The following is a 25,094-nucleotide window of genomic DNA, read 5'->3' as shown; positions in this document are numbered from 1 at the left end:
ACCCCTGTGGTCCAAATGAACAGCAATTAAAAGTACAATTAAGAACAGCCTGAACTCACTTGCCGTCTCCCAGCCTCTTACTCCTGCCTTGCCCCTTGCACTGATGCAGCTAACTGGAAAAACAAACTAACCCAGAGGAAAAAAAACAACCAAACAAGCAGTGTTTTCCCGACTGGATCAACAACCTGAACCAGCTCAGCTGGGGACAGAGCCGATCCCTTGTGGGCTCCCCAGGACCGGGCAGAGCAGCCAGACCAGCTCCCGTCTTCATCTAAACCCACACTCAAGGCCTGCTGTAGCTGCAAGAAGGGCCCTTGATGATGCTTCCCACAGCCTGGGGACTTGGGCATCCCCTGTGGCATCAGATAACACAAACTTATCCCATCTAAAGAGCCCAGCCTGCCCTGTTCCCTGTGGGGACCTTCTGGGTACTGCCCTTCATCCAAGGGCATGTAAAAACATGTTTTTACCTTATTAGGTCCTTACCTACATGTTCATTTTTGAGGGACCACACTTGTTGATGACATTCAAGGCTTGCTTGCAGCATAGAGGTTAGGAGGAAGTGGATCTGTTCTGTTTCACTTTGCCAGGCTATACCAAGCAGCAGAACACCCATTTCTCCTTTCCTTGTAAGACCCTTTTAAAAGCCCAGCTAAGAAGTTCCCGTGATTTTCTTCACTAACCACATCAGGAGAACTTGATGCTTACACAGGGCCTCTGCCCCTCCACAAGAGAACACGGTTTCATTTGAAGCCTCCAGAGCCTCTGCTATCACCCCCATCGGGAGCCAGGTTCTTAGGTAATTCCCAAACTGGAGCCAGGTGCACCCAGTCTGAATCAGGAGGCAGAAAGCCACCCCCAGTTTTGGCCAGACTAAACAAGCAACCTTTACTCTGGCTCTAAAGCCACCTTGCCTAGGCAGGGCTCAGCGTGCTGCCCTTATCTCATGAGTGCTCATAAAGTGTTGACGAGGCACCTCAACCTTCCAACCAGCAGCCAGCTACTAACCTGGGAAAACACACACCGAGAAAAAGAGCTTTGTGAAGGATATTTAACAGGAGGTTAAGTAAGACTGTCTGGAACAGGAGAGCTATTTCAGCAGGCAGGGTGTTTTTTTCTGGGAGCTGAAGGACAGGGGGAAGGAAGGAGTAGCTTGGAGCTAGCAGGTTCTACCCCCAGTCTGTTATCATTTCAGGCTAGCCCAGGTTTTCCTGGAGATTTGCCAATTCCCATTGATTTGGGACCTTTTTTTTTTTTTTCCCCCCTCTCTCAAGCACACAGCATATAATATTTGGCATTAACAAATTGTCTCCGTGACTTAGCTTTCCTGGTCTTGCCACACTGCCTGCTAATTTCCTCACTTAAAAATGGGATTAAACAAAATAAAGCAGCATGAAGAGTTCAAGCACCAGCTGTCTGCTGTGAATGTTTGGAAGGGTGGGAAACTCCAAAGGATATCTCAGCCTGTTGGGACCAGGTCCAGCTCACAGATGTGACACTGGCACTGAGGGCATGAGCTGCAGCCGCTGTCTGCCCAGCACCTTCTGCTTTTGCTGAGCTTCTGCTGAGATTTGGGGGTTTTCCTGCAGATAAACCTCCCAGATAAAGTACCAGATGGGGCTTCTCAGGAAGGATCATGGCTTGTCCGTACTGACATACAGCTGAGTCACTTGGCTGCAGCTGAGGGAGAAGCAGGCCTTCCCCAGCCCAGACTTGGTTTTTAGCCCCATTTTCTGGGAGGCGCATGCTCTGAGAAGAGAAAGTGAGTAGGAAGAGCTCGGCAAGCTGCAGCCAAGTGAGGGACTTTCCTGCACACATGACTCGCTTTGCAGCTGCCTCCCCTCCCAACCAGTTGGACTGGGCCAGCACCAGAGCCCGGCTGGTTTTGATGCTCGGTTTTGTCGTGCCTACAGCACACAAATTCCTTCCACGTCACCTCGCCCTCCTGGCGCCCGGTTCTGTGCTTTGCATAAGTGGGGCACGTGGGGAATCTCTGTTTGGCAATCCCTGGAGGCCAGCCAGAGGCCCCTGCAGGCTCTGGTTTTGCAGCCGCAGCCAGCTCTGCAGGAGAAGCGTTCTCTCTGCAAAAGAAAAAAACCAAAACAAGTGAAATAAATAAAGAGAGGCATTTTCCACAGCAGCCTGCCTTTCAGGCTCTTTTGCATTTCCACTCAGACTGCAGCAGGAGGAGGAGAAGCAAAGCCAGCCAAATATTACAGCCTGACAGCCTCGTGCAGAGCCTTGAACACGTTTGAAGTTTATTCCAGCCCAAGAGCAGCCTCCCTGTGACTCACCAAATGGTTTGGCTTGCGGGTCCTGCTGGAGTGGAGACAGATACCCACACACACCCACCCTTCCTCACCACTCGGCTGCAGAGAAACAGCTCCTGCTCTGACATCCTTCCCAGAGCAGAAAGCATCCGAGCATGTTCCAAATGGGATGGCAGTGCTGCAGGGACTGCCTCCAAGGGCAGAGCTGCAGCTCAGCAACACCTGCAGCAGCCAGGGCACGTGGGACCTGTCCCACTCCTCCTGGCACACACACACAAAAGAAATGACCAAAAAAACCCGCCATCCTTGACCACAGAAACAGATGGGTTTTGACTGGATCAGGGGCCTGAATCAGCCCAGGGAGCAGAGAGCAGCACATGATGAGCCAGCTGGGCTGTAAGAGTGAGAATACAGCAGCTTCAAACTGAAAGAGAGTAGCTTTAGGGGGGAGATAAGGAAGAAATTCTTCCCTGTGAGGGAGATGAGGCCCTGGCACAGGCTGCCCAGAGAAGCTGGGGCTGCCCCATCCCTGCAAGCATTCAAGGCCAGTTGGACAGGGCTTGGAGCAACCCAGTCCAGTACAAGGTGTCCCCACCCATGGCAGAGGGTTGGAACAAAATGGCCTTCAAGGTCCCTTCCAACACAAGCCATGCTGGGATTCTATGACCCTGCACATTTTCATCCTCTCAGCCCAGCATCAGCTCAAACAGCCTCACACTGCAGAGCCCAGAGGCTGATCTGGCTGTAGGGGTGATCCCTTCCTCTCCCCAGGCAGTTTTCTGCCTGGATCCAGTTCCTGTCTGGACTCCTGTGGCACAGCACGGGTGACAGCATCGAGGACCATCCCCCTTTGGCAGCCGTGCCACAGCAGAGCTCTCAATTAACACTGGCATGGTCACAGGCTGCATTCCTGCCCAGTTCAGCTCAGCCACAACTTAATTATCAAAAGGGGTCACATCAAGTACACTGGATTTTCCAAGCAAAGCATAACATAAAACCTCAAATCACTGCAGCTAATTCTCATTTCAGTATTTCCTTTGTCAGCTGTCACAAGTTGCGCATTTTAGCTACAAGCCGTGTTTTGTTTCCAGGTTTCCTCAGCATTTTAGGTGCTGCTTGCTGGGATTAGCCTCCTATTTGAAGGCAAACCATATCCCAAGGCAACTGATACTCCAAACCAAGTAGATCAACACAGAGAGCATCAGCTGCCATAAAGGCTTTGCCCTCGGGAATCAGGATTCCTGACCAGCTCTGGCAAGATCTGGAACAGCAACAGAGTTGCCAGAAAAGCAGATGATTCCTCCTAAATACGAGGGAATCAACAGTGCAGCACCAGCTCATCAATGTTTTAAAGGATATGCACCAAGATGCACAATTCTGTTCCTGCTCCCATTGTGTCATCTTGTCAGGGTCATAAGCAGCAAGATTGCAGCCAGATAAATCTCTGCCACAACCTTTGAAGCAGGGTTTCTTTTTATAAATGTAAAGTCATACGTTTCTCTAAATACTATTTAACCCAGCCCCCCCAAAAAATTTAGAACTATACATCTAGGTTATCCAGGAAGAGAAAAAAATGAAAATGTTTTAGAATATATTTCAATACAAATACATAAAACATATATATATATATAAATTAGGGGGCTGAGTTCCTTTCATTAGGCCCCTGTTTTGCAGGTTTTTGAGGATTATACTTAGAAGCTTTTTTTTTTTTTTTAACACTTAGGGCTTTTTCAGCAGTAGAGGTCACTGCCATCCAGTGTTTTCCATCTGCTGTGACTCACTTGGGCTCACACAGAAGTGATTAGAAAATCACAGGACTCCAGGAGCTACGGCTTTAAGGAAAAGCACAAAGAATTACAGCTTCTGCAGGCAAAATAGGAGTTGGCAGAGAACAGCTAGAGAGGCTGCTGTAAGGAACTGGGCTCAGGAAACACGCCCACCCCCCCAACTTTCTTCACACAGTTTCCTTCTCTGTTGAAATGCTTGCTTTCTCTTCCCTCATTATCCAAAGCAAAAAGGAAGGCACTAAATATTGAGGAAGAAGGTACAAAACCAATGAGTTTGGATGGAAATAAAAGCCCAAGTAAGCTGTCCTTCAAAATGGAAATACAAAACTTTGGATGAGCTAAGAGCTGATGTGTAAGAAAGAGAAAAGGAACAGAACAGAAAGATCATGTAGTTTAATCTCTTAATAGACAGCCTGTTAAGTCAGGCAGGGATTGCTCCTTTCCTGCTCACTGGATTCCGAGCTATTGCAAGCTCTACAGTTCTTTTTCTAGGTCACAAAAAGCATCAGGCAGCACCTCTGCACGTGTGATCTCACCTCAGCTGCACGCTCTTGGCCCAGGACTTTTAAGCCAGGCTGGGGATGTCAGTGAATTTGCAGCAGCAGCCAATTGCTGCGGCCAAAAGTGGCACGGGTTGGGATTAATCAAAGTCACGAGGCCACAGGGGGGAAGTGGCAAGTGCAGCTACTGTGGCTTCCACCACGAGGTTTTTCTTCATCATACCAGTGAATACAACCCACGCCCAGAGTCATGGGCATCTGAATAGCTGCCCTGTGCCCTCTTCTACAAAAGGGTAAAAATACAGCCAGAGACTCAATCTCTTTCTTCCACTGTCCCAGCTAAGTCTGGGATTTTAACAGTTTGGAGCAAGCTGCCCAGTGTGGTGTTCATCCCTTGCTTGCTCCAAGTCTGACAGGCATCACACAGTAAACTTCCTGAGCCTCTTCTAGGGTTCCTTCACCTTCCAGTTTCAGAAAGCAAAAGCATGTTTCACTCCAGGCAGAAAAAACACCACATTGTGGCACAAGGAGGGCAAACAGCCACGATTCAATACCTTTGGATTTCACAAGAGGACTCCCTGGAACAGCCTTCTTTCCTGTGTCCTTCCCACTGTTCACCCAACAGCAGCTGGGGGAACACTGGAGCGTCTCATCAAAACAGCAAACACAGGCAACAGAGATGCTTTATGAATTCCATGGGCAGTGCTGACCAGTGAAGCATTGGCAGCCTGGTCTTCCATGGCAATCACAGTGGCAGCCAGCAGCCTGGTTTTCCATGGCAGTCACAGTTTCCATGATTATCACCTCATATGTGTCTTTACACCTGCTCACCACGGGGAAAAAAAAAATCAATACAGGTTTATTTTCACCCTCAGTTTGTTAATCTTGGCCCTAAGAAAGACAGCATCAGGTACCCACACAAGCTCAGCTACTGCCAGGAAATAGCTGGAGCAAAACTCACCACTCTGCTGAGCTGTGTTTGCCATGGTGAATGTCAAAGGAGAAACAAAACCTTCCTTATCCTTCCCCAGGGAAGGGCAGAGAGGCGTAGGAGTTAGCATTCAACCTTGGGCACTGCAACCCAGTCAGCTGCAGGGCAAAAGCATGGCTGAGCCCATGGAAGAAAGAGGAGGAAAAAAAAAAGGCATAAAGCCACACTCTGTCTACAGCAGCAAATGATATTCCTGGCTTAACACACTGGGTCACACCCAGCACTTGTGGAAGGACAGAGAGAAAAACCAGCCCAAAACACCGACCACAACCCTGCTGAAAAATAACCATCCCCATATCCCCTCACTAGGCCACTGCAACTGCCTTTTAAAACTTACCCAACAGCTGCTTCCCCTCAGGTTGTGATTCTCTTGCTCAGCTGCAGCTGGTCTCTCTCTGTGCTCCTTTAGTGGGACAAGGTCCAGAACCACTAAGTTCTGTCCTTGCTAGCCCATCTGCAAATGAGACTTAATTAACCCCAAGAGATTTGGAAACTGTTTTTTTCCATTAAAATGAGGATTATCAGGTTTGAGCTGCTTGTGTTTCACAGGGAAGCTTAGAAAGCAAACAGATTTATACAACAGGAACAGGAAGATACATGGAATTTGCAGTGATTTCTAGTGAAAGTGTCTGGGTTTCTCCAGCTTGTCCTGAGCAGGTGTTCCAGTGACAGCCTCCCTGCTGGCAGCAGTGGTTCCTCCTACAGGTGTCCACACACAGCAGGTGATGTTGGCGGGCCTCATCCTGCCCTCTCCCTGGGACCCATGTGTTTTATAGCAGGAGGGTCCTGCCCTGTGTCACGCACCGTGTCTCATCCCACAACACCCATTTCAAACGAGACCCACCGCGACTAGAGCAGCTGAGGTGGAGAAGCAAGTCCCATTCTTCCAGGCTGCAGCAGTGCCATTTCCTAGAGGTGAATCTTGCAGAGGTCCAGCTGCAGGGCTTGGCTGGCCCCACGCACATCCCAGTGAACTCCCCAGGCTTCTGGGCAGATACTGGTTCTCTGTCCCTTATCTGCTCAGGTGCTTTTGTTTCAGATCCTTTTTTGGAAAGGCCCTTCTCTGTTATGAGCAAGGCTCCAAAGGTCCTGGTGTCCTCATTGTGTGTAAAGCAGTGAGGATTTGGTTATCACCAAGTCAGAAAGGTCCCCAGGCCGAGATGTTATCTCCACAAGGCCACAGTGTGACTTTAGGGACTGTCAGGAGCCACCCAGGTGGTGTTCTCAGTGGAACTGTTACGCGCCTGAGCTGCTGCTGGAGGGGACTTCCCTGCCACCCCTCACCCCCTGGCCACGTGCTCCTGCTGCTTCCCTGCCCAGGGACAGACTGAGTAGCCCTGGTCAGCTCCTGATCCAGCCACATCAGGAGCATCTGGGGGATCCAGCTCTAAACTCCCCCTGCAGAGGAAAGGCAATAAAAGATAAGATTACAGGCTCACTTTACTGCAGGTCTCAGAAAGGGAGGGAGAGGGAACATGTGTCAGGGACAGAAAGAGAACACAGATGATCCTTCCCCTGCGTTAGATGGATTTAAGCACCCCATGGAATGTCAGGGCAACAAACAGATGAGATAAAACAACCCGTTAGGGCACTGAAATAAGGTGTGCCAATAAACCTCACTGATGAAAGCGTTCAGCATGAGGAACCTCTTCCAACCTAGGGCTTCCTGAAGGTTTCATCAACATTTGAGAACACCTTGATAAAACCACACTATTTCATAAACATCTTGACCCCGAGGGTTTGGCTTAGATTATTAATAAGCCAGTGCTGCCAGAATTTATTTCCATACTCTTAAGACTCGTGATGTTCTGGGTGAGGAGCAGAAGAGGACAGCCTGCAGCAGAGACCACGCTTTGGTCTGTGCCTGTGGCCCTGTGTGGTGCTTCCCGAGTAAAACCCAGTGGGCGCCCTGGCTGAATGGCTCAGCACCCAAAACCCTGAGTCACTCCTCGGGTTTTCTGGATGCTCAGAACTCTCCACTACAACGTGGTTCTCACTTCCTTCTATTTGGAGGTCAGAGAATGAGACAAGTGACCATTTTGCAGACATTTCCTCTCCCAGTGAGGCCCAGAGTGGGTAACTGCTGCCACTTAGCACAATCAGCTCCTTTATGCTGGGGTTTTCTCTTTACACACAGGCTGGTCAGAAAGAAAAGGAGCTACACTTGGTTGATCCTAAATAGAGTTCCCTTCCTTGAATGGTGCGTTGGGAAAGTGGGTTGGCCAGATGGGGAGTTTTCATGCGTGTAGCGAGCAGGGAGACACGGATTTTACCCAGCTGAGGATGCTGCTGACCTTGCTGAGATGCTGACAGCCACATGATGGCATTTTTTACACTGCAGGGCTGCTCCAGAGCCACTGACACTGGTACAAATGCACTTGCAGCCTGCATGTGATCCCCCTCCCTTCTCACTTGCCTTTTTTCCTCTGTGACAGAAGCTTCAAACACCAAATCAGAAAGCACAAGGCTTCCTGCTCACCTGGGAGAGCAGCAGCCTGGCCTTGCTGGGATAGGGGACATCAGAGGCTTTTTCTACTGGTGTCACTGCTTTAAGGTTTGCCAGCCTCTCTTCTCGACAGAAATCCCCCTGGCTCAGCTGCTCTCATCGTGTCAAAAGTGAATCTTTCGCATTGCAGGTTTGGAAAGCGTTTGCAATGATTAAAAATAAACCAACTTCTTTATTTCGCCCTCAGCAGTTTTAGAGAAGTAGAATTGAAAAAGGAACAGAAAATGAGGTGCAGGGTCATTTGAAGATTCTTCACACGTTTGTGGGGGGCTGAAGGAGGCAGTGAGGGGAGGGTGAATGGAGCTCAGTCGAAAGCACATCACCTGAATTCCCACTGAGCTCCCACCCTCATTATGAAGGCCTGTTTTAATTACACCTGCTGCGAAAGTGGAAGAAAGATCCCAGGAAAGTCTCTCTGGAGAGCTCAGAGAATGGGATGTGCTGGGGCTGCACAAGCCAGACAGCCAGGAAAGCAAACATGAGAAAACAGCATCCACAGGTCCTGCATAAAAACTGGCCAAGTATCAGTTCTCCATGGAGAGCAGAGCTCCTTCCTCGGGTGCTGAGCAGACAGCAAATCCTGCTGGCTGAGGGACATCTCTTTGCTGGCTGTCATCTCCACCAGCCCCTGGGCCCTGTCACCAAGGCCACTGTCGGGGCTTGCTGCCCTCTTGGTGGGCAATTTGCTTTTTCCTATAGATGGCAACACCCTCCCATGACAGCTGCTGCAGCAGGGTGTGGGGTCAGGGACCGCAGCGTGGCTGAGGCAGGAACAGGCACTGCCGGGGCAGACAAGGGTGAGGCAGGGAGCAGACAGGAGCTTTTTTGGGGTTAGTCCGTGGAAGAGATGGGGAAGGAGGAACAGAAAAAGCAGATGTGGGGTCTGGCAGCGCTCCCTTTCCCCCTCTAATCTGCAGGGCCAGGAAGCACGGGCGGAGCTGGGCTGCCCGGGAGAGGAACCCCCCAAAGGCAGGGCAGCAGCCGCTCCGGTCAGGGCTGCAGCCTGGGACCCGGAGGCCGGGGGACAGAGGGCGGTCGGCAGGTGGCAGCAGGAGCGCGGGGAGAGGAGCAGCTGCACCGCAGGGCTCAAAACGGGGGGAAAACACGGAGCTGCCAAGCTTGGCTTTCTTACAGCCCTCTTTGACACGAGACCCATCAGCGGCAGAGAGGGTGGAACACCCCGCTGATGGCTGCAAGGAGAGAGGTTTCCCAGCAGGAGGGAATAGAAGTGTTTGATTATTCGTACAAACATAAAAACAAGCCAAAAAAACCCAAAAACTCGAGCGAGCAAACAAACCCCAAAACTGAACAAACAAAACAACCAGAAAACAAACAAACAAAAAACCCCAAACAAACAAAAAAAAACCTAGAAAAGTTCCAACTCTTGGTTCTGCATTCCACAGGAAAAGCAGGGCAGCCTTGGCACAGGGGATGGAAACTCCCTTGTGAGGTTTATGTGGGAAGGTTTAAGAGGAAAAGGCCAAGGACAGGTGGATCAGTGATTAAAAATGGCATTCAGCCCTTGGAGGATGACGAGGATTTTCACACTGTCACCTTCTTGATAGCAGCCCGTAGCCAGGCGGTCTTTACTGAAAGTGCTTTCCTTGGGAAGGCCTGGTGCAGGTTATGGGAAACTGGAGCCCCTGGGATGGCTGGGCACACACCCACACACACCCTGCTCCCAGCTCCGGGGTGATGCACCCACACAGGGTGGGGGAAATGGTTAGTTATTGTTTCATTTCCTTTGGGAAAAGGAAGAGAGGAGGAATTGTAAAGTCTTCTGCCAATAAATTGCATCCTTTGGGGTTTTCTATTCTCACACTCAGCATCCACATGAGGCATTTTGTTTTAAACAAGCTTTGGAGACTCAAAAAGGTGCAGAAATAGCAATGCTTCATTATGCCAAAGGAAAGTGCTAGTTAGCCTGTTCCCTGAAGATTGGGAGATTTGCTTTTAACTCTTACCAGCTCAAAGGGCTTTAGATGATACAGCAGGAAAAATAGATTTCATGGTTGGAACTAGGTGATCTTTTAGGTTTTTTCCAACCTAAACCAGTCTGCAACTCCCTGATATCTCCCCACATTTATTTGTCATTGTTTCCCACTTTCTTCTCCCAGCAGATGAAGCCACTGGTGTTTAAAAAAGGTGGAAGTGGTTTGGGACACGGATCAGTCCTGCTGCTCATTGAGTGAGGTGTTTTTAAAACTGAAAATATGATATTGTGCAATAATCTGGGATGAAGATTTAGAGATTAACTCACATTTAGCCCTCAAAAGTTCATTTCATCCTCTACAGATTTTACAATCAAAAGAACCCTCTGTCTTATTTCCAATATGTTCATTCTTTCCCCAATAGATTGCCTATATTTTAACATTAAAAAACCCCTGCTGATTACCTCTAGGCTATTGCAAAAAATGTAATTATGTCCCCTACAGATCATCTCACAGCTTACCCCCAAAATATTTGCTGTTCCTTACAGACCACCTAAAGTTTTCTTGACAAAATTTTTCCTACCTGTTGATTACATCATTTTTACCTCAAATCATTCTCTTCCCTGCTGACTAACTCGAATTCCCACACCATTTTGTCTCCTACGTTTTAAGTAGATTTTACCACCCAAAAAAACAACTGATTATCTCTGGTTTTTACCTAAATTGTTGAAGCAGATCCTGCGAGATGGGACAATGCTTTTTATCACGCCAGTGATAAAAATGAGATGCTGCCCTGGTGCTGACAGAGGAAAAACCAGGGGAGGTTTTTTCAAATTGTAGCCTGACCTGGTCACTGCCACATCATCAACTTGAACCGAGGGTGTAAAACCAGCGGCAGATGCTTGGTTTCACCAGCAGCTGCTGGTTATTCCCCGAAAACCCAGAGCATCCTGGTTGCTATAGAGACACGTCGCCCTTTCCTTGCTCCTGATGTCATTGTGGGGACTCCTCCTTTGCCTCCACGCCTTTGTCCAACACAGGGAGCGAGGAGCAGCGTCTCTGTTATCCCTGGGGAGGAGGAATGGGCGGCGGAGGGAATGTGATCCCGCAGGTAAGCGAAGGGCGGAGGAAACACAACTCCCTGCCTCTGCCGCCGCCTCTCTCGGCAGTGCGAGGGCTGCAGAAGCCACTTTGTTCCTCCCGTGCCAGCTTCATTATTGATGAAGCAGGAAGGTGATCTCCGTCCCGAGCCCCACGTGTGCTCGCAGAGCTGGCAGGGAGCTCGCCCCGGGCTCAGGCTGTGCCCTACAGCGAGGAGAGCTCTGTCCCCTGCTCCTGCCGCTAAAGCATCCTGCAAGGACAGTGACACCCACTCGTGTGGGTGTTCAGCTGCCCACCCGCCTCTCTCTGCCCTCATCTCAAAATTATTTATGCATCGGGGTTGTGGTTTTGCCAAGATCTTTGCCCAGATAAACCGAGGCAGAATGCCCTGCTCCAGTTGAAATAACAAGCGAGGAGCTTAAAAGTGTTTTGCTGTGTCTCAAAACCCCACAAAACCCCTGCACTGTGCGGCCAGCCAGATTTATCTGCTCTTTTCTGACATGATCAGCCTGACAGCCGACACAGGCCCGATCCTGCCAGCCCCGGGGCTGCCTCGTTTGGGCTGAGTTTCCTTCAGGGACACTGCCCTTCACCCCAGCTCCATCAGCAGTGCCGCAGAAGCCAAAGCCCCGGAGTTAGCAGAGATGTCCTGCCTATCTGCAGCTGGATTGCAGAGCCACTGGTGTGGGTGCCTGCTAGAACCAGGAAAAGAGAGGGAAGGAGGGAAGGGTGGGGAGGGAGGAAGGCAGGAAGGCAGGAAGGAAGGAAGGCCATGAACATCACACCCAGGCTTCCCCGCCTTGCTGTTTGCACACCCACTCTGCCACCAGGTGCTGGCGCTCTCCATGCAAACCCATGCCCATCACCTTGGCTCACGGGAAGCCACTGAGGAGTGATGAATGATGTTGATCACCACACTTAAATGCCAAGAAAACTTGCATTTTGTTGTCAATGCCACATGCGTAGCAGAAAAACTATGCCAGGAATGTGAAAGAAGGCTGAAAGTTTTTATGGGGACTGGTTTTTTTGGATCTCTCTCTGCTTGCCCTGCCAGATGTCTTTCAGCTCCTCGGTGTCTTACATTACAGAGCTCTGAGGGAGCTGGGAGCATTTCTGCACTTCAGCCAAAACAGTCATTTCTGTAGGATTTAATGCTCCAGACCCTAAGCCTGCCCTGCAGGGACAGTGACAGCCGGTGTCCCCCAGTGCTCCTGGGCTGCTCCCAGTAGGCTGCTCTGACTCCCTGCCCTCTTGGAGCACAGAGATGTGACCTCAGCAGCACAGCACACCACGGTGGGACCAACCCACCCACCCACAGCTCCTGTGTGGGGACAAAGTGGAGTTCAGGGAGAAAGGTGCTGACCTTGAAGCCAGTTTTGGCTGAGGAGAACAAAGAGGAACCTTGCCACAAGGTGGTCACAGAGATGGAGCCAGGTTCCTCACATGATGGGATGGTGAGAGCCGGGGTAGGAGAGGTTTGGAGTGGATAGAAGAAGAAACAATTTCTCCAGTACGGCAGTGAGCAAAGAGAGGTTATACTAGCTCCATCCTTGGAGGCTTTCAGGATAAAGCCCCGACCACCCCAGCGTGACCCTGCTTTGGGCAGGAAGCCTACAGCCCAAATCAGCCCGTGGTGCCCGGGAGGGGACTCACCTTGGCCCAGACGGGACAATTTCGCGGGGTATCTGTGGGCTCCCAGGACCGTACTTCCCCCCTTTCCCCACCCGGGCGGCCCCTTCCAGCGGTCCCGAGGCGGGGGCCGGCAGCTCCCGGTTTCCCGGCCTGGCGTGCCGGGGTGGGGGCAGCGGGGGTTGGCCTGGGGACCCTGCCCGGCCCCGCCCCGGGACCCGCGTCCAGGCGTCGGGACCGCTCCCCCCGCCGCTGCCCCGGCAGAGAGGAAGGAAGGAAGGAAGGAGGGAGGGAAGAGGGGAGGGAGGGAATCAGGGAGGGAGGGAGGGAGGGAGGGAGAGAGGGAGGGAGGATGACAGCACCGTGAAGAAAAGCAGGGGACCCGCTGCTCTCTCTCCTCCCGCACGGCAGGACCGGGCGAGCTCGCCCCGCGGAGCGGCCGCCGCCGGGTAGGTGCAGCGGGGGTCGGGACGGACGGGGCCGGGGCCGGAGCGCAGCCGGGGGCCGGGGCCGGCGCGATGGGCAGCGGGAGCCCCGGGGCGAGGGGGAGGATGGCGGCGGGGATCGGGTCTTTCCCGGCGCGGCGGGGAGTTGCGGGAAGTTGGGCGGGCGAGGAGGGGCCGCGGCCCCGAGCTCATCCCCCCGCCGCGGGCAGGGGGAGCGGGGCCGGCGGGGAGCCCGGGGCTCGGTGGCCGCATCCCCCCGCGGGGCGGCCCCGGGCTCCGCCGGCTCCTTTGTGCGCCCTCCGGCCTCGGCCGCTCCTTTGTCTCGGTGCGGGGCCCCCCGCCGCCCGCTCCCGCAGCGGGGCAGAGCCGGCGGTGCCTCCCTTCCTCCGCTGCCTCCCTCCCCTCGGCGGACAGCCGGATCCCAGCACCCCGCTGCCGAAAGTCCTCCCAGCACATGACTGCTCAGCAGCTCTCCCTGCGCCTTTCTTTCGGGGAAAAAAAACCCGGGGGGAAAAAAAAAATCAATGGAATGGGATCGAGCTCTGCAGCGGCAGCGCCGAGCCTCCGTCCGGAGCGGAGCGCGTTTGGGGCGACAGAAGGAGACTTTGGAAAATGAGTTTCTCACAACCATCCCGGAGTTGCATCATCCGTCCTGTCAGCCGCTACCAGGGAGCACTGGAAAGTTGTTCGCACCCTTTCCCCTCCTGTCCCGGGGCCACCAGGGCACGCTGGCCCTCGGCCGGCTCCCGGCGCCCGGGAGCCAGCGACATTTCTGCCGGAGCTGGGACTCTGACACCCTCACGGCCTCAGACGGGCCCCGGATGGCATGGGGGTACCCTGGGGGGAAAGGCTATCCCAGCAGAGTCCCCCCTCAGTGCCTGCGGGGATTTCAGCATCTGCTCGCGGCCACGCCGGGGAGAGCTGCCCACGCCCCACTGCCTTTGCACCGAGCCTGGCTTTGGTGCCTGGAGGAAAGCGTCTCCTTTTCCACCGCCAACGATTTACAACACTACACCAGGACAGGCGTTTAACTCCGCGATTTTTCCACATCTGCCATGTTGCTTCAGCGTGCGGCTCGATTTCACACCCCCAGTCTCCCTGTGCTGACTCGAGCACAGGTCACTGTCCCCTCGCCAACATCTCTTGCCACCAATCCCTTCTGCACCCCTGGAGCGCTACAGGCGCCCGCCTCGGGCTGAAAGGGGAGCAGAGGCGGCACAGGGAGCGCCGTATCCCTGCTTTCGGGGTGGGTCTGGCCGAGGAGCTTCCAGGCGAGCGTGGAGCAGTGAGGGGAAGGAGTGTGGGGCGGTGGGAGGGACCGCGGCTCTGCGCCCCAAAGAAAGGGCTCATTGAAGCAGGGTCGGGCGTTTGCGGTTCCCAGCGTGGCCGGGGGCCGCCGGCACGCACAGCAGCCGGCATTGTGCCACCGGCGCCGAGCAAACGTCCTCTCACCCGTCTTGGTGGTCCGCTCTGCAGCCCCCCTCGCTGCCCAGCAGCTCGGTGCACTCGATCGCGCACCTTTGCCGCAGGTGGTGCTGCAAACCCCACCCCAGCTGTGTCTGTGGTTGCCGACGGGTTGGTTTCAAGGTGGAAGGTGTTTTAGCTGGGTCCTGGTCCAGATCCAAGCCCAGAGGCTGGTCCCTGCCTGGCAGATGCACGTGTTCTATCCCCACGCCCAGCACCGATGTCTCTGAGCCCCATTGGGTTCACCAGGGACAGGAGCAGCAGCTCTCCTCTCTGCTGGGTCAGGAGGAAACTCTTGGTGTCTCTTTGGACACCACCAAGGTGAGGGAGAGAAAAGACCAGTCTGTCCTGGCCATGAAGCCTGTGCTGGTCGTGTCACCAACATTACTGTGCCCTCAGCAGCCTCTACACCCCTTCTGCACAGTGGTTTTTGGGACACGAGGAACACGGACGGCTCATCTGGGTCATCACAGAGAGCAGGCAGGACAGTGGAGAGAGGACAGGGGACAACCTCATGCACCTGGAGTTTGAGAGCTCGTGTAGTGAAAACAAAGTTGTTCCAGTGGTGCCTGTTTGTGCCAGTGCTGCTGCTGCTCCTGAGTGTAACCTCTGAGTCAGAAGGACTTTCCATTCCCAACTTTCTCCTCCAATGGGCAGTTTCCAGGCTTCAGTTTGATGAGGATTGTGACTATTCTCAGCAACTTTATAAACATCGTAGGAGGTGACATTTTTCCCCTCTTTTTTTTTTTAGCTTGACTAGACATGTTTTTAACCAAAAAATACCTGCCTGGACAGGCTCCTTAGCTGCGCCGCGGGGCAAACCGAAGCAGTGCTGTGCTTGTGCCATGCCTTGGAGGACAGCCAGGACCAGGATGAAAATTGCTGGGAGATGAAAGCAAAGTGGGAAGCTCTGGTGGCACGTTTCCCAAGGCCAGCCTCGGGAGGAAGCTGGGAGCGGAAATAGTTGAAAGAGTAAATACAGAGGGTTTTTTTTTTTTCCCAGGTTGCAGACAAAGAGCAGCACGGAGAGCAGATAAGCCCGTGCTCCTTATCTCTTTGTTGTTCCGCCCCTGTGTTCTGCTGATCCCAGTGTCTGATGGAAGTCTGATGAAGTAAAGGACCGTGGAGGGAATTACTCAGTGCAGCAGCAGCGCCAGGGGCAGCGAGCTCAGCTGCAGGTCACTGTGGGCTTCCATGGAGGGATGCATGGGAGTGGATGGGGGCTGGATCGTCAGAAGGATCTCAGGCAGGGAGGGAACTCCTGCACGTGGGTGTTTCACTGCCTTTCTGTGTCCAGAGCTCAGTTGTTGCCTGTTGAATCACCAGAGGAAAATGTGACTTCATCCAGTCTCACCTCCAGCTGGCTGCCCCTGGCAGCCACAGGCATCTTTCTTTCCTGGATCTCACCTGGTGGGGGTTCAGGGCAGCCAGAGCTGGGGAAGGAGAGCCCCAAGGCTTTGTGTAAGACCTTTCCTTTCCCAAAACAGAGCTCAAACCCCCTGCTCTGCTCTGCCAGCCAGACAGTCCCGTGGAATGCCCTGCAGAAGGGTGACAGGAGCAGCCCTTCCCTCCTTCCTCTCACAGGGCCTCTGCTCTTCTCACCCCACCTGCACCACCAGTGAGAACATCCATCCCACAAAACAACTTGCTCCAGTGGACTGGAATGATTTGGTGTCTCCGTTACTGTCCAAGTCCTTCCTTCTTGCTGTGGCAAGGTTAAGTTAACTTGCTGGTAGTGGAGGATCCCACCTGGGCAGATTTCCATGGGAACAAAATCCCCAACACCACCCAAAAAAAGCTCCTTTTCCTGGCTTTAACTCATCTGGGAAATCCATAGATCTCTGCAATAGGAATTGCAGCCATCCCTGCTGAATTGAAAAGCACTTCCAGCCTGAGGGATAGGAAAAGGCAGGGAGCAGCATCTGAGCTGTGGGTGCTGCCTTCTGCAGCATCTCAGTTTAGCATTCCTGGAAATTATTCCTCTTTGCTTTGGGACGTGGAGAGCAAGATGACACTGCCTACCATCTCCAGGGGTGATGTCCATCCATCCGTCTGCTCACACAGGTGCATTCCCCAGGAGTGGACACTGGCAGGGCACCCTGGGGCAGCAGCAGCAGCATCCCGATGGTTCTCCTGATCCTGATCCATCCCATCCCGGCAGAGCCCTGGAGGGGAACGTGCAGGGGACACAGAGCCCCTCTGTTCCCCTCACAAAGGGGCACTTGTGGCTTGCACAGTGCCCCAGCTGGGCTGCGCCACGCGGGCCCCAGCAAGGAAGAGCTTCGGGATGCCAGGCAGCCTCACCAGGTCACCCTCGTGTCCCCAGCCCCACAGCTCAGCCCTGCCGGGGCCCCGCGCCTGTCGCTGCCGCCCCGCGGGTCCCGGGCAGGATTTGCAGCCGGTTGTTGATTTAGTGAACGATGTCTGCCCCGCGCCTGTGAAGGAGGGTTTTGCCGGCGCTGCCGGACATGGTTCTCTGTGTCACCCCCGTGAATAATTCCTGCTCTGTGGCTCATTTGTGGTCAGGCAGCTGGGGGCATTAGAGGGGGAAAACGCGGGGCTGGCTTTGTCCAGGGATTTGTGTGAGGAAGCGGTTGATGCCGTCCCCCGTGCGAGGGGACTGTCCCCAGCCCCAGGCGAGGGCAGGCATGCCGATCACCGCTGCCTGGGACGCTGTGACTCGGAGACGCGGCCGCACACCGAGGACTTCGTGTATTTGATTTGTTTCTCTCGGTTGCTCAAACACTCCGACAAATCCTGTCATCGAGAGGGCACGACCGAGGAGGGCGGAATATGAGGGGCGGCTGGCGAAAGGCACCTGCCCCGGCTGCTGGCCTGTCCCCGAGGAGCGGCGTGATGACAAACTAAACTAACAGGGCTGTTAAACACACACACACACGAGCACACACACGCACACATGTGTGCCGGGGCTGCCCCTTGCTGAAAGGGGGGAGCTGGGGGACCACTGTGGGAGGGCTCTGGGGCTGCCAGGCCTCTCCAGAGTCCCTGCATCCCACTAAATCCTGAGTTTCCTGGGTGCGTGGGTGTGGATGTCTCTTTTTAGAAGGTTTTGCTGGAAAGGAAATGGCTGGAAGCCAAGCCTCGGGAGCTGAGTGCTTTGCTCAAGCTGGGAAATTCCTGGTCCTCGCACAGAGAGGACCGGGAACCTGACAGGCTGGGGTGCTGCCCTGGCCCCGGGACACATCCCACCCCTCCTGCTCACGCTCCCTCCTTCCCAGCCGGAGGGGCACTCAGCGAGCAACGCTAAAAAATGCTCATTTTGGCCGAGCACGATGCGGAAGAGGTTGCGACGTGACGCAATGCCTGGCAGGGCTTCCCCATCCACGCTCCGCTGCCGGGGGCTGCAGATGCCGAGGCTTGGCCCGGGCATCTCCCCTCCAGCAAACCCCGAGGCCCCCCAGAGGATGGGGCTCTGCCTGGCTCCCCTCCTTCACCCTGAAAGCAGGGCTGGGACGGGCTGCCGGGGTCGCAGCCAAGGCTAAATAGACTTTCCCTGAGTCACCGAAAGTCTGGCCAAGAAAGCGGGACGAGCGAACGGCGTCACCCCGGGCAGGTGGCAGGTGCCAGCAAGGCCTAGGGGTGTAAGTCTGCACACTGGGGACCTGCCCCAGAGCCCGAAAGAGCGGCTGTGGCCCCCAAAGTCTCCAGCTGGGGTGTGGGTTTGGTGTGACTCAGAGCGGTTTCCAGCAACACCCCGATTCGGGCGCTGAAGGAGAGGCTGGGGAGGGCGGGTCTTTTCTGCTGGGCGGGGATGCCAAGTCTCCTGGTTTCGCATCCCACACCAAGCAGCTGCGCCATCATTTGGTTTGGTTTTTTTTTTTTTCCCCTCTTTTTTGGCAAAAACCTCCCCCGGAGCATTCTACTCCCCGAGAGGGACTGGCAGCAGCAGTGTTTTCCGGCCCGCCGTTGTTCCTGAAAACTCTCTGGGTTTCATTTCCGAGGCTCAGCAGCTGCTGCTGCCATGCTGGGGGAAGGCGGAAGCTGCTCAGCCCCACACTGGGGCCCTACGGTGGAGCCTCCAACCCTCCCCTTTCCAGAGGTTGGGAGCCACAATGTGCCGAAGATCCGGATGATGCGGGGGCTCCCTCGCTGGCAGCAGCAGGTTTTTGCCAGCGGGAAGCAGGCAGCTGTCGGGTGGCAGGGATTGGGTTTCAGGGTGGGCAGGGGTGGCTGGTGGAAGAGTGGGAGGGGGTCCTGTCGAGCAGATATATTTTGGGAAGGAGGAGGAGCAGCGATGGGGCATTCAGGCAGCTGCTGAATGGGATGGAGCAGTCGGGGGTGGGATGGAGCAGTAGGGAGGAGCTTCCACTTTTTACTGCTCTTGTCCAGCCTTTGTCAGCCTCTGACCCTGCTTGCAGGGAACCGTCACCATGCTGAGTCTTCTCCCCACAGGCAGGGCTGGCGAGGCCCTAGCTCAAGACACCTTCCTGGCGTGCAGGAGGGACCCGTGTGTGTTCCCCATGGAGATCCGACGCGCTTTGCCCCAGGATATCCGGGAGCTGCTGCACTGCTTGAAGATGAAGAGCAAGTACGCCGTCCTGCTGGTCTTCGTCATCAGCCTCGTCATCATCGAGAAGGAGAACAACTTCATCTCCAGGTAGGCAGCGGGCATCTGAGCCACGCCAAGGTTTGCAGCCCCTCTCCCCCAGTCCTGAGCTCCTATGCAGCGGGAGCCCCCCAAGTCCCCACTGGGATGCAGGGTGGTCCCGTTGTCCTCCAGGCCGGGCTGGGTCTCCCCACAGGGTCTCGGACAAGCTGAAGCAGTCCCCGCAGGCACTGGCAGAGGCCAACAGCACTGAGGTCAGCCCAGCACCGGCCAAGAACGGCTCGCTGGCCTCGCTGCAGGAGCTGGACGCTGCCTTCTCCCAGCTGAGGTCCCACCTGTACAACATCACCCTGCAGCTGGCAGGTGACGGGGACCCCGGGCCACGGCGGCACGTCCTGCTGATGGCCACCACCCGCACTGGCTCCTCCTTCGTCGGCGAGTTCTTCAACCAGCAGGGCAGCATCTTCTACCTCTTTGAGCCCCTCTGGCACGTCGAGAAGACGGTGACCTTCCTGCCGGGGGGAGCCAGCGCGGTGGGCTCTGCCTTGGTTTACCGAGACGTCCTCAAGCAGCTCCTCCTCTGCGACCTCTACATCTTAGAGAACTTCATCTCACCAGTTCCCGAGGGCCACCTGACGCCCTTCTTGTTTCGGCGGGGCTCCAGCCACTCGCTGTGCGAGGAGCCCGTCTGCACGCCCAGCACCAAGAAGGTCTTTGAGAAGTACTACTGCAAGAACCGCCGCTGCGGCCCCCTCAACATCACGCTGGCGGCCGAGGCGTGCCGGCGCAAGCAGCACGTGGCCCTGAAGACGGTGCGCATCCGGCAGCTGGAGTTCCTGCAGCCGCTGGCGGAGGACCCTCGACTGGACCTGCGCATCATCCAGCTGGTGCGGGACCCCCGCGCCGTGCTGGCCTCACGCATGGTGGCCTTCTCGGGCAAGTACGAGACCTGGAAGAAGTGGGCGTCCGAAGGGGAGGCTCCGCTGCGCGAGGAGGAGGTGCAGCGGCTGCGGGGCCACTGCGAGAGCATCCGCGTGTCAGCGGAGCTGGGGCTGCGGCGGCCGGGCTGGCTGCGGGGCCGCTACATGCTGGTGCGCTACGAGGACGTGGCGCGGGCGCCGCTGCAGAAGGCGCGGGAGATGTTCCGCTTCGCCGGGCTGCCCCTCACCCGGCAGGTGGAGGAGTGGATCGGCAAGAACACCCAGGCTCCCCCCGACGGCAACGGCGTCTACTCCACGTGCAAGAACTCCTCGGAGCAGTTCGACAAGTGGCGGTTCAGCATGCCCTTCAAGCTGGCGCAGGTGGTGCAGGACGCCTGCGCCCCAGCCATGCAGCTCTTTGGCTACAAGCTGGCCAGCAGCCCTGCAGCGCTGGCCAACCGCTCCTTCAGCCTGCTGGAGGAGGCACAGCCCGCCTGGGTCACGTAACGGCGCGGGGCCACGGCGGCGGGGCGGAACGAGGGGCTGCGGCCGTGCTCCCGGCCGGTCCGGAGACGACCTGGGGGGTCTCTGCTCTCAAAAATGCTCCTCGCTGCTGCCAGATGGCAGCCCCAGGAGCCGGAGCATCTTGGCAGAGCTGGCCCCAGGGTCCTGCAGAGCCTGAATTACACAATTTCTCCGGGAATGGGGAAATGGTAAGGGTGAGGGGCGGTGGGGTCGGCAACAGGGCCGCCTCTCCTGCTCGGCAGCTGCACTGAGGAAGAAGAGGGTGATGGCAGGCAGAGGGAGACAGGACCAAGCACCTCTGCCTTGCCACCCCCCCATGCCAGCTGGGACGAGGCAAAGACAAAATCCCTGTGGTGTCAGCAAGCGCCCAGAGACCTTCTTGGTTTAGTGCCTTCACACACCAGCAGAGACTGGAAACTGCCCACAGAGCCCTGGACGGCACTTGGGCTACAACAAAATGAGGTGACTATGGTTTGGTGCTCTTCAAACTTGGTTTTGGAGGTTTGGGTTTGTTTCCTTTTTTCTCCTGTGTATTTGCATACCAGGTGAATTTTTTATTTATTATGTGAAGAGGAGGGGGAGGCTGGCCAAGGAGCTAAGCCCAAAAATCAGAGCAGCACAACATACAACGAAGGGAGACACCCAGAAGAGAGGTCATGTTTTAGCTGGAGACCACCACGTTTTAGCTGGAGACCACCTTCTGTGTGATCTTGGGAGAGCCCCTGGGGACTGACGGGCTGTAACCTCCCCAGCCCCCGTGCGGCAGCGACTGTGAACTTCGGCGGTGCTGAAAGGGGGTCAGACTTCTCTGATTAAAAACAAGGCCCCCAGCACAGAGTCCAAAGCATCTCCTGTCTCCTCAGTATTGGTGGGTGTCCCCTGCGCGGGGGGAGCCCCAGAAATACGTGCTAACAGCACTGATGGGTGGCCAAACCTGGTAGAGGCCCAGGGAGTTTCAGAGTGTTTGCCATTTGCAGATGTTGACCCAGTGCCAAGCTGCCCTCTCCAATTCACATTTCATTAATTAAAATGCCTATTTTTAGCCCTCTTTGTATCTCATTCTTTTTCTCCCCCAGATATTTTGGGTTACGGCAGCCACCTGAGGGAGAAGTCAAGCATTTTGGTGGAGAGTGATTGTCTCCACCTCGGGCTTGCCAGCGAATCCTGAGGGGTCCCAGCAGCCGCACGGCCCCTTCTCCCCAACTAGAGCTGTTGGCCAAAAGCAAAAATAAATAAATGAGACGAGGTGGCAGCTGGCCACAGCTGGGCTGCGCTTTGCCAGCCGGGAGGAACGTGCTGGGGCTCCGGTGCAGGGCTGCGGCTGGGCTGAGCTCACAAAAGCCGCGTTTTTGACCCAAGAGGGAGAACAGAGGCAGCATTGAGGAGCGCGGGGCCGGCCGGCGGGGAGCAGCGGCACCGGAGCCCCGGGCAGCCATCCGCCCGCCCGCCCCGGCTGCGGAGGTTTTCCGAGCAGGGCCGGGCAGCACCAGGCTTCAAGGTGTGATTTCAGAGCGCTCGGTGCCAGCTGGATGGGGAAAGGACACAAAAAAGCGGAGATTTTTGGCATACCCTCCTCTCTCACAGGCGATGGAGAGCGTCAGCCTCCTCCCCGCCTCACACGCAGCTCTCGGCATCACAAGCAGCCCTGGGGCTGCTGAGTGAATCGGGTTTTGTTCGGAGGCTTCCTGCTGGGAAAGCAGCAGGGTCGCTGAGGTCAGATGGATATTCCGCAGCTGCGCGCTGGGAAAAGCCCACAGAGCTCAGCCAGCACAGGGAACGCAGTCGGACGCAGCGTCCCGGTAAATGCCTCTGGTAAAGCACCATTAGGTTGGCTTTTGCAGAGAATGTGATTTTAGGGTAATTGTTTGTGAAACAGCACGAGGGGGGAGTAGCTACTGAGCTGCCACAGCCGAAGAGGGGACACTGGAGAGCGGCCGGCATCCCCCTCCCATCCCACCGCGGGGGGAGGCGCTTCGGGGCTTGGAAAGAGAGTCCAGGGGGCAAGGACAGGCAAATGCAGGAACACGGAAAACAAGCGCCGAGGGAAACGGGAGCTGGGCTGAGCCGAGGCCGGAGAACAGAACAGATAAGAACAGATAGACTGGGTTGGAAGAGACCTTAAAGGTCATCGAGTCCAACCCAGCCCCAACACCTCAACTAAACCCTGGCACTGAGTGCCGCAACCAGCCTGTTTTTAAACACATCCAGGGATGGTGACTCCACCATCTCCCCGGGCAGAGCATTCCAGAATTTTATCACCCTTTCTGTAAAAAACCTTTTCCTAATATCCAACCTATGTTTCCCTTGGTGCAGCTCAAGGCTGTGTCCTCTGGTTCTGGCAGTGCTGCCTGGAGAAAGAGCCCAACCCCAGCTGAGCACAGCCACCCTTCAGGGAGCTGTAGAGAGTGATGAGGTCACCCCTGAGTCTCCTTTTCTCCAGGCTGAGCACCCCCAGCTCCCTCAGTGCTTCCTCACAGGGTTTGTGTTCCCAGCCCCTCTCCAGCCTCGTCGCCTCCTCTGGACCCGCTCCAGCGTCTCAAGGTCCTTCCCAAACGGAGGGGCCGGAGCTGGACACAGCACTCCAGGTGTGGCCTCAGCAGGGCCAGGTACAGGGGAAGGGTGACCTCCCTGCTCCTGCTGGCCACACCATTCCAGAGGGGACAACGACGGCCGCCCGTTCTTACCTGCGCTGCCTCTGCCCCGGCTGGCTCCAGCCCGGCGCTGCTAGCCAAGCATGAGCAATTGTTCCTGGACACCCTCCAGCTTCCCATCAAAACCGTCACAGGACAGAGAGAAAACATGCCCCCGACCCGTGCAGATTTCCGCGGGGCTAATTGCTCCCATTAAACCCACGGGGCTAATTGCTCCCATTAAACCCCCCCAAGGCTCCAGGCGCATCGGGAAGCCGCAGGGGACGAGGCTCCTTCGAGCCTGGAGCAGCTGAATTCCCCCAGAGCTGCCTGGGGGGAGGTTTGTGCTCCCACAAGAGGGGCCTCCTGCTACAGACCATGCAGGAAGCCCACAACAGGGGCTGCAATGGATGCAGCCTCATCCTTTCTCATAGACACCAATGCAAAAAAAAAAAAAAAATTTAAAAAAAATCCTCTTTTCAAAAGACCTAAGTTTTCTGAAATAAAGCAGTACTAAAGCTTGGTTTAAAATAAGGAAATGAAACAACCTGCAGCTGTAGCGCCTCCGGGCTCACCTCCCAGCCTGCTGCAGCTGTGCTTTGGGGGGAATTCAGGAACATTGGGGTGATGCTAATTATCACCAGAGAGACCTTTTCCACAAGCAGCCCAGAACAGTGAGGGGACATGTGTCCTGTGGGACAGGGCCACCAGCCAAAACTGCTTCTCCTTGGAGAAGTGTCATTGCAGGAGACACAAGATGATGTAGCACCAGTGAGACTTTAACAAATGATGGATGTCCTGTTGCCCTATAAATGGGATCTTTCTGGGAAATGATTCCCTCCAACTGGTCTAATCCGGAGTTGACTTTGGACAGCAGGTACATCCTGCTGCTTCTCTGCTTCCCTCTCAGAGCACTCAGAGCTGCCTGGGGCCATGCTGACATGGCTGGGCTTGCTGAGAAGAGGCCCTTCTTGAGGCAGAAGCTGTGGGCAATCTAAGTAAGGGAGCGGTCAAGGTGGGCAGGTCTCTGAAATGCCACCTCAGATGCCCTGCACTTTAACACCCAGGTGGCCCTGCTGGGCCATGAAGCCAAGCCGCCAGGCAGGTCCACAGAAATCCATAAAAAGGCCTTTTTCCAGCCTGGCATGAGGTTTCTCCCAAACAACAGAGGTGGTGGCTGCTGTGCTGGCTGCCCTGACCTCCCATACCCTTCTCCTCACTTGTTCCAGCTCCATTTAATGGGATCGGATGAGCTAATCCCCCATGTCTCCTCGCAGCCCTATCGGAGGGGATTTCTGCACAGGGGCTGGAGGGAAGGAAATCCATCACACCAGCAATGCCCTCACCCAGCCCCACTGGCTTCTGCTGGAGGCCAGATCAACTCCTTCCTTCTCTCCGTCGTGGGGCTTGGTGTGGTCCTGGCAGGGAGCTGGTCCACGGCTACAGCTGCACCATCCAAACATCCAAACACCAGGTCAGAGGGGAGATCCATGGGGCAGCGAGGGACCCACAAGGGCTGCAGCACATGTGGGCATTTCAGCATTAAATGACAACCTTGTTTTCTGTTGTGTTTTTCTAAGAGACTGCATGCCTGACCAGACTGCATTTCTTGGTCTGCATCCCATATTTATCCTGTAATTACACCTTTGGACAAAGGCTGCCTGTCTGTGAGGCCCATTTTTTTCAGGACACAGTTTTATTCTATGCTCTGCTTTTACTCTAATGAAATCTGGGGGGCAAGGGGAAGAAAACTCTCCACATCAGGAGTGAAAGCTGTTCTTTCTCAAAAGCTGCCCCAAGAGCAAAGGAGCTTGCACAATCCCTCTC

General features: G+C 55.3%; 1 protein-coding gene and 1 long non-coding RNA gene across 8 annotated transcripts; one reads left to right on the top strand and one right to left on the bottom strand.

The window, feature by feature from the left end:
* Positions 1–458: 458 nt before the first annotated feature.
* LOC119702855 lies at positions 459–12,968 on the bottom strand. Of its 3 annotated transcripts, none has more exons than XR_005257468.1 (5): positions 12,740–12,968; positions 5,886–6,002; positions 5,519–5,665; positions 5,112–5,380; positions 459–2,081 (listed from the first exon to the last, which is right to left on the bottom strand). It is a non-coding gene; the product is annotated as an uncharacterized LOC119702855 (long non-coding RNA). The 3 variants fall into 3 exon arrangements; XR_005257469.1 differs by having other exon boundaries at positions 5,519–5,646; XR_005257470.1 differs by lacking the exon at positions 5,519–5,665.
* Positions 12,969–13,053: 85 nt separating this feature from the next.
* On the top strand, positions 13,054–21,679 carry CHST3 (carbohydrate sulfotransferase 3). 5 transcript variants are annotated; one of them, XM_038141356.1, is made up of 4 exons: positions 13,088–13,164; positions 15,629–15,803; positions 19,039–19,243; positions 19,389–21,679. In XM_038141356.1, the coding sequence occupies exons 3-4, from the start codon at positions 19,107–19,109 to the stop codon at positions 20,617–20,619; spliced, it is 1,368 nt and encodes a 455-aa protein (XP_037997284.1). In that variant the 5' UTR covers positions 13,088–13,164; positions 15,629–15,803; positions 19,039–19,106; the 3' UTR covers positions 20,620–21,679. The 5 variants fall into 5 exon arrangements, with proteins under 5 accessions (XP_037997283.1, XP_037997284.1, XP_037997286.1 ...); XM_038141355.1 differs by lacking the exon at positions 15,629–15,803 and having other exon boundaries at positions 13,054–13,164; XM_038141358.1 differs by lacking the exons at positions 13,088–13,164; positions 15,629–15,803 and adding an exon at positions 15,474–15,597.
* The last annotated feature ends 3,415 nt before the right edge of the window (positions 21,680–25,094 follow it).

The sequence above is a fragment of the Motacilla alba genome, chromosome 6 (genome assembly GCF_015832195.1).
Source record: "Motacilla alba alba isolate MOTALB_02 chromosome 6, Motacilla_alba_V1.0_pri, whole genome shotgun sequence".
Classification (NCBI taxonomy): Eukaryota; Metazoa; Chordata; class Aves; order Passeriformes; family Motacillidae; genus Motacilla; species Motacilla alba.
The sequence above is the reverse complement of the archived record's forward strand: the minus strand, read 5'-3'. Positions and strand labels throughout refer to the sequence as shown.

Excerpts from the sequence above, each read along its gene's own strand:
- CHST3 (XM_038141355.1), top strand. The coding sequence starts at position 19,107 with ATGGAGATCCGACGCGCTTTGCCCCAGGATATCCGGGAGCTGCTGCAC. Across the intron at positions 19,244-19,388 it reads GAGAACAACTTCATCTCCAG|GGTCTCGGACAAGCTGAAGC; the intron begins GTAGGCAGCGGG and ends GTCTCCCCACAG.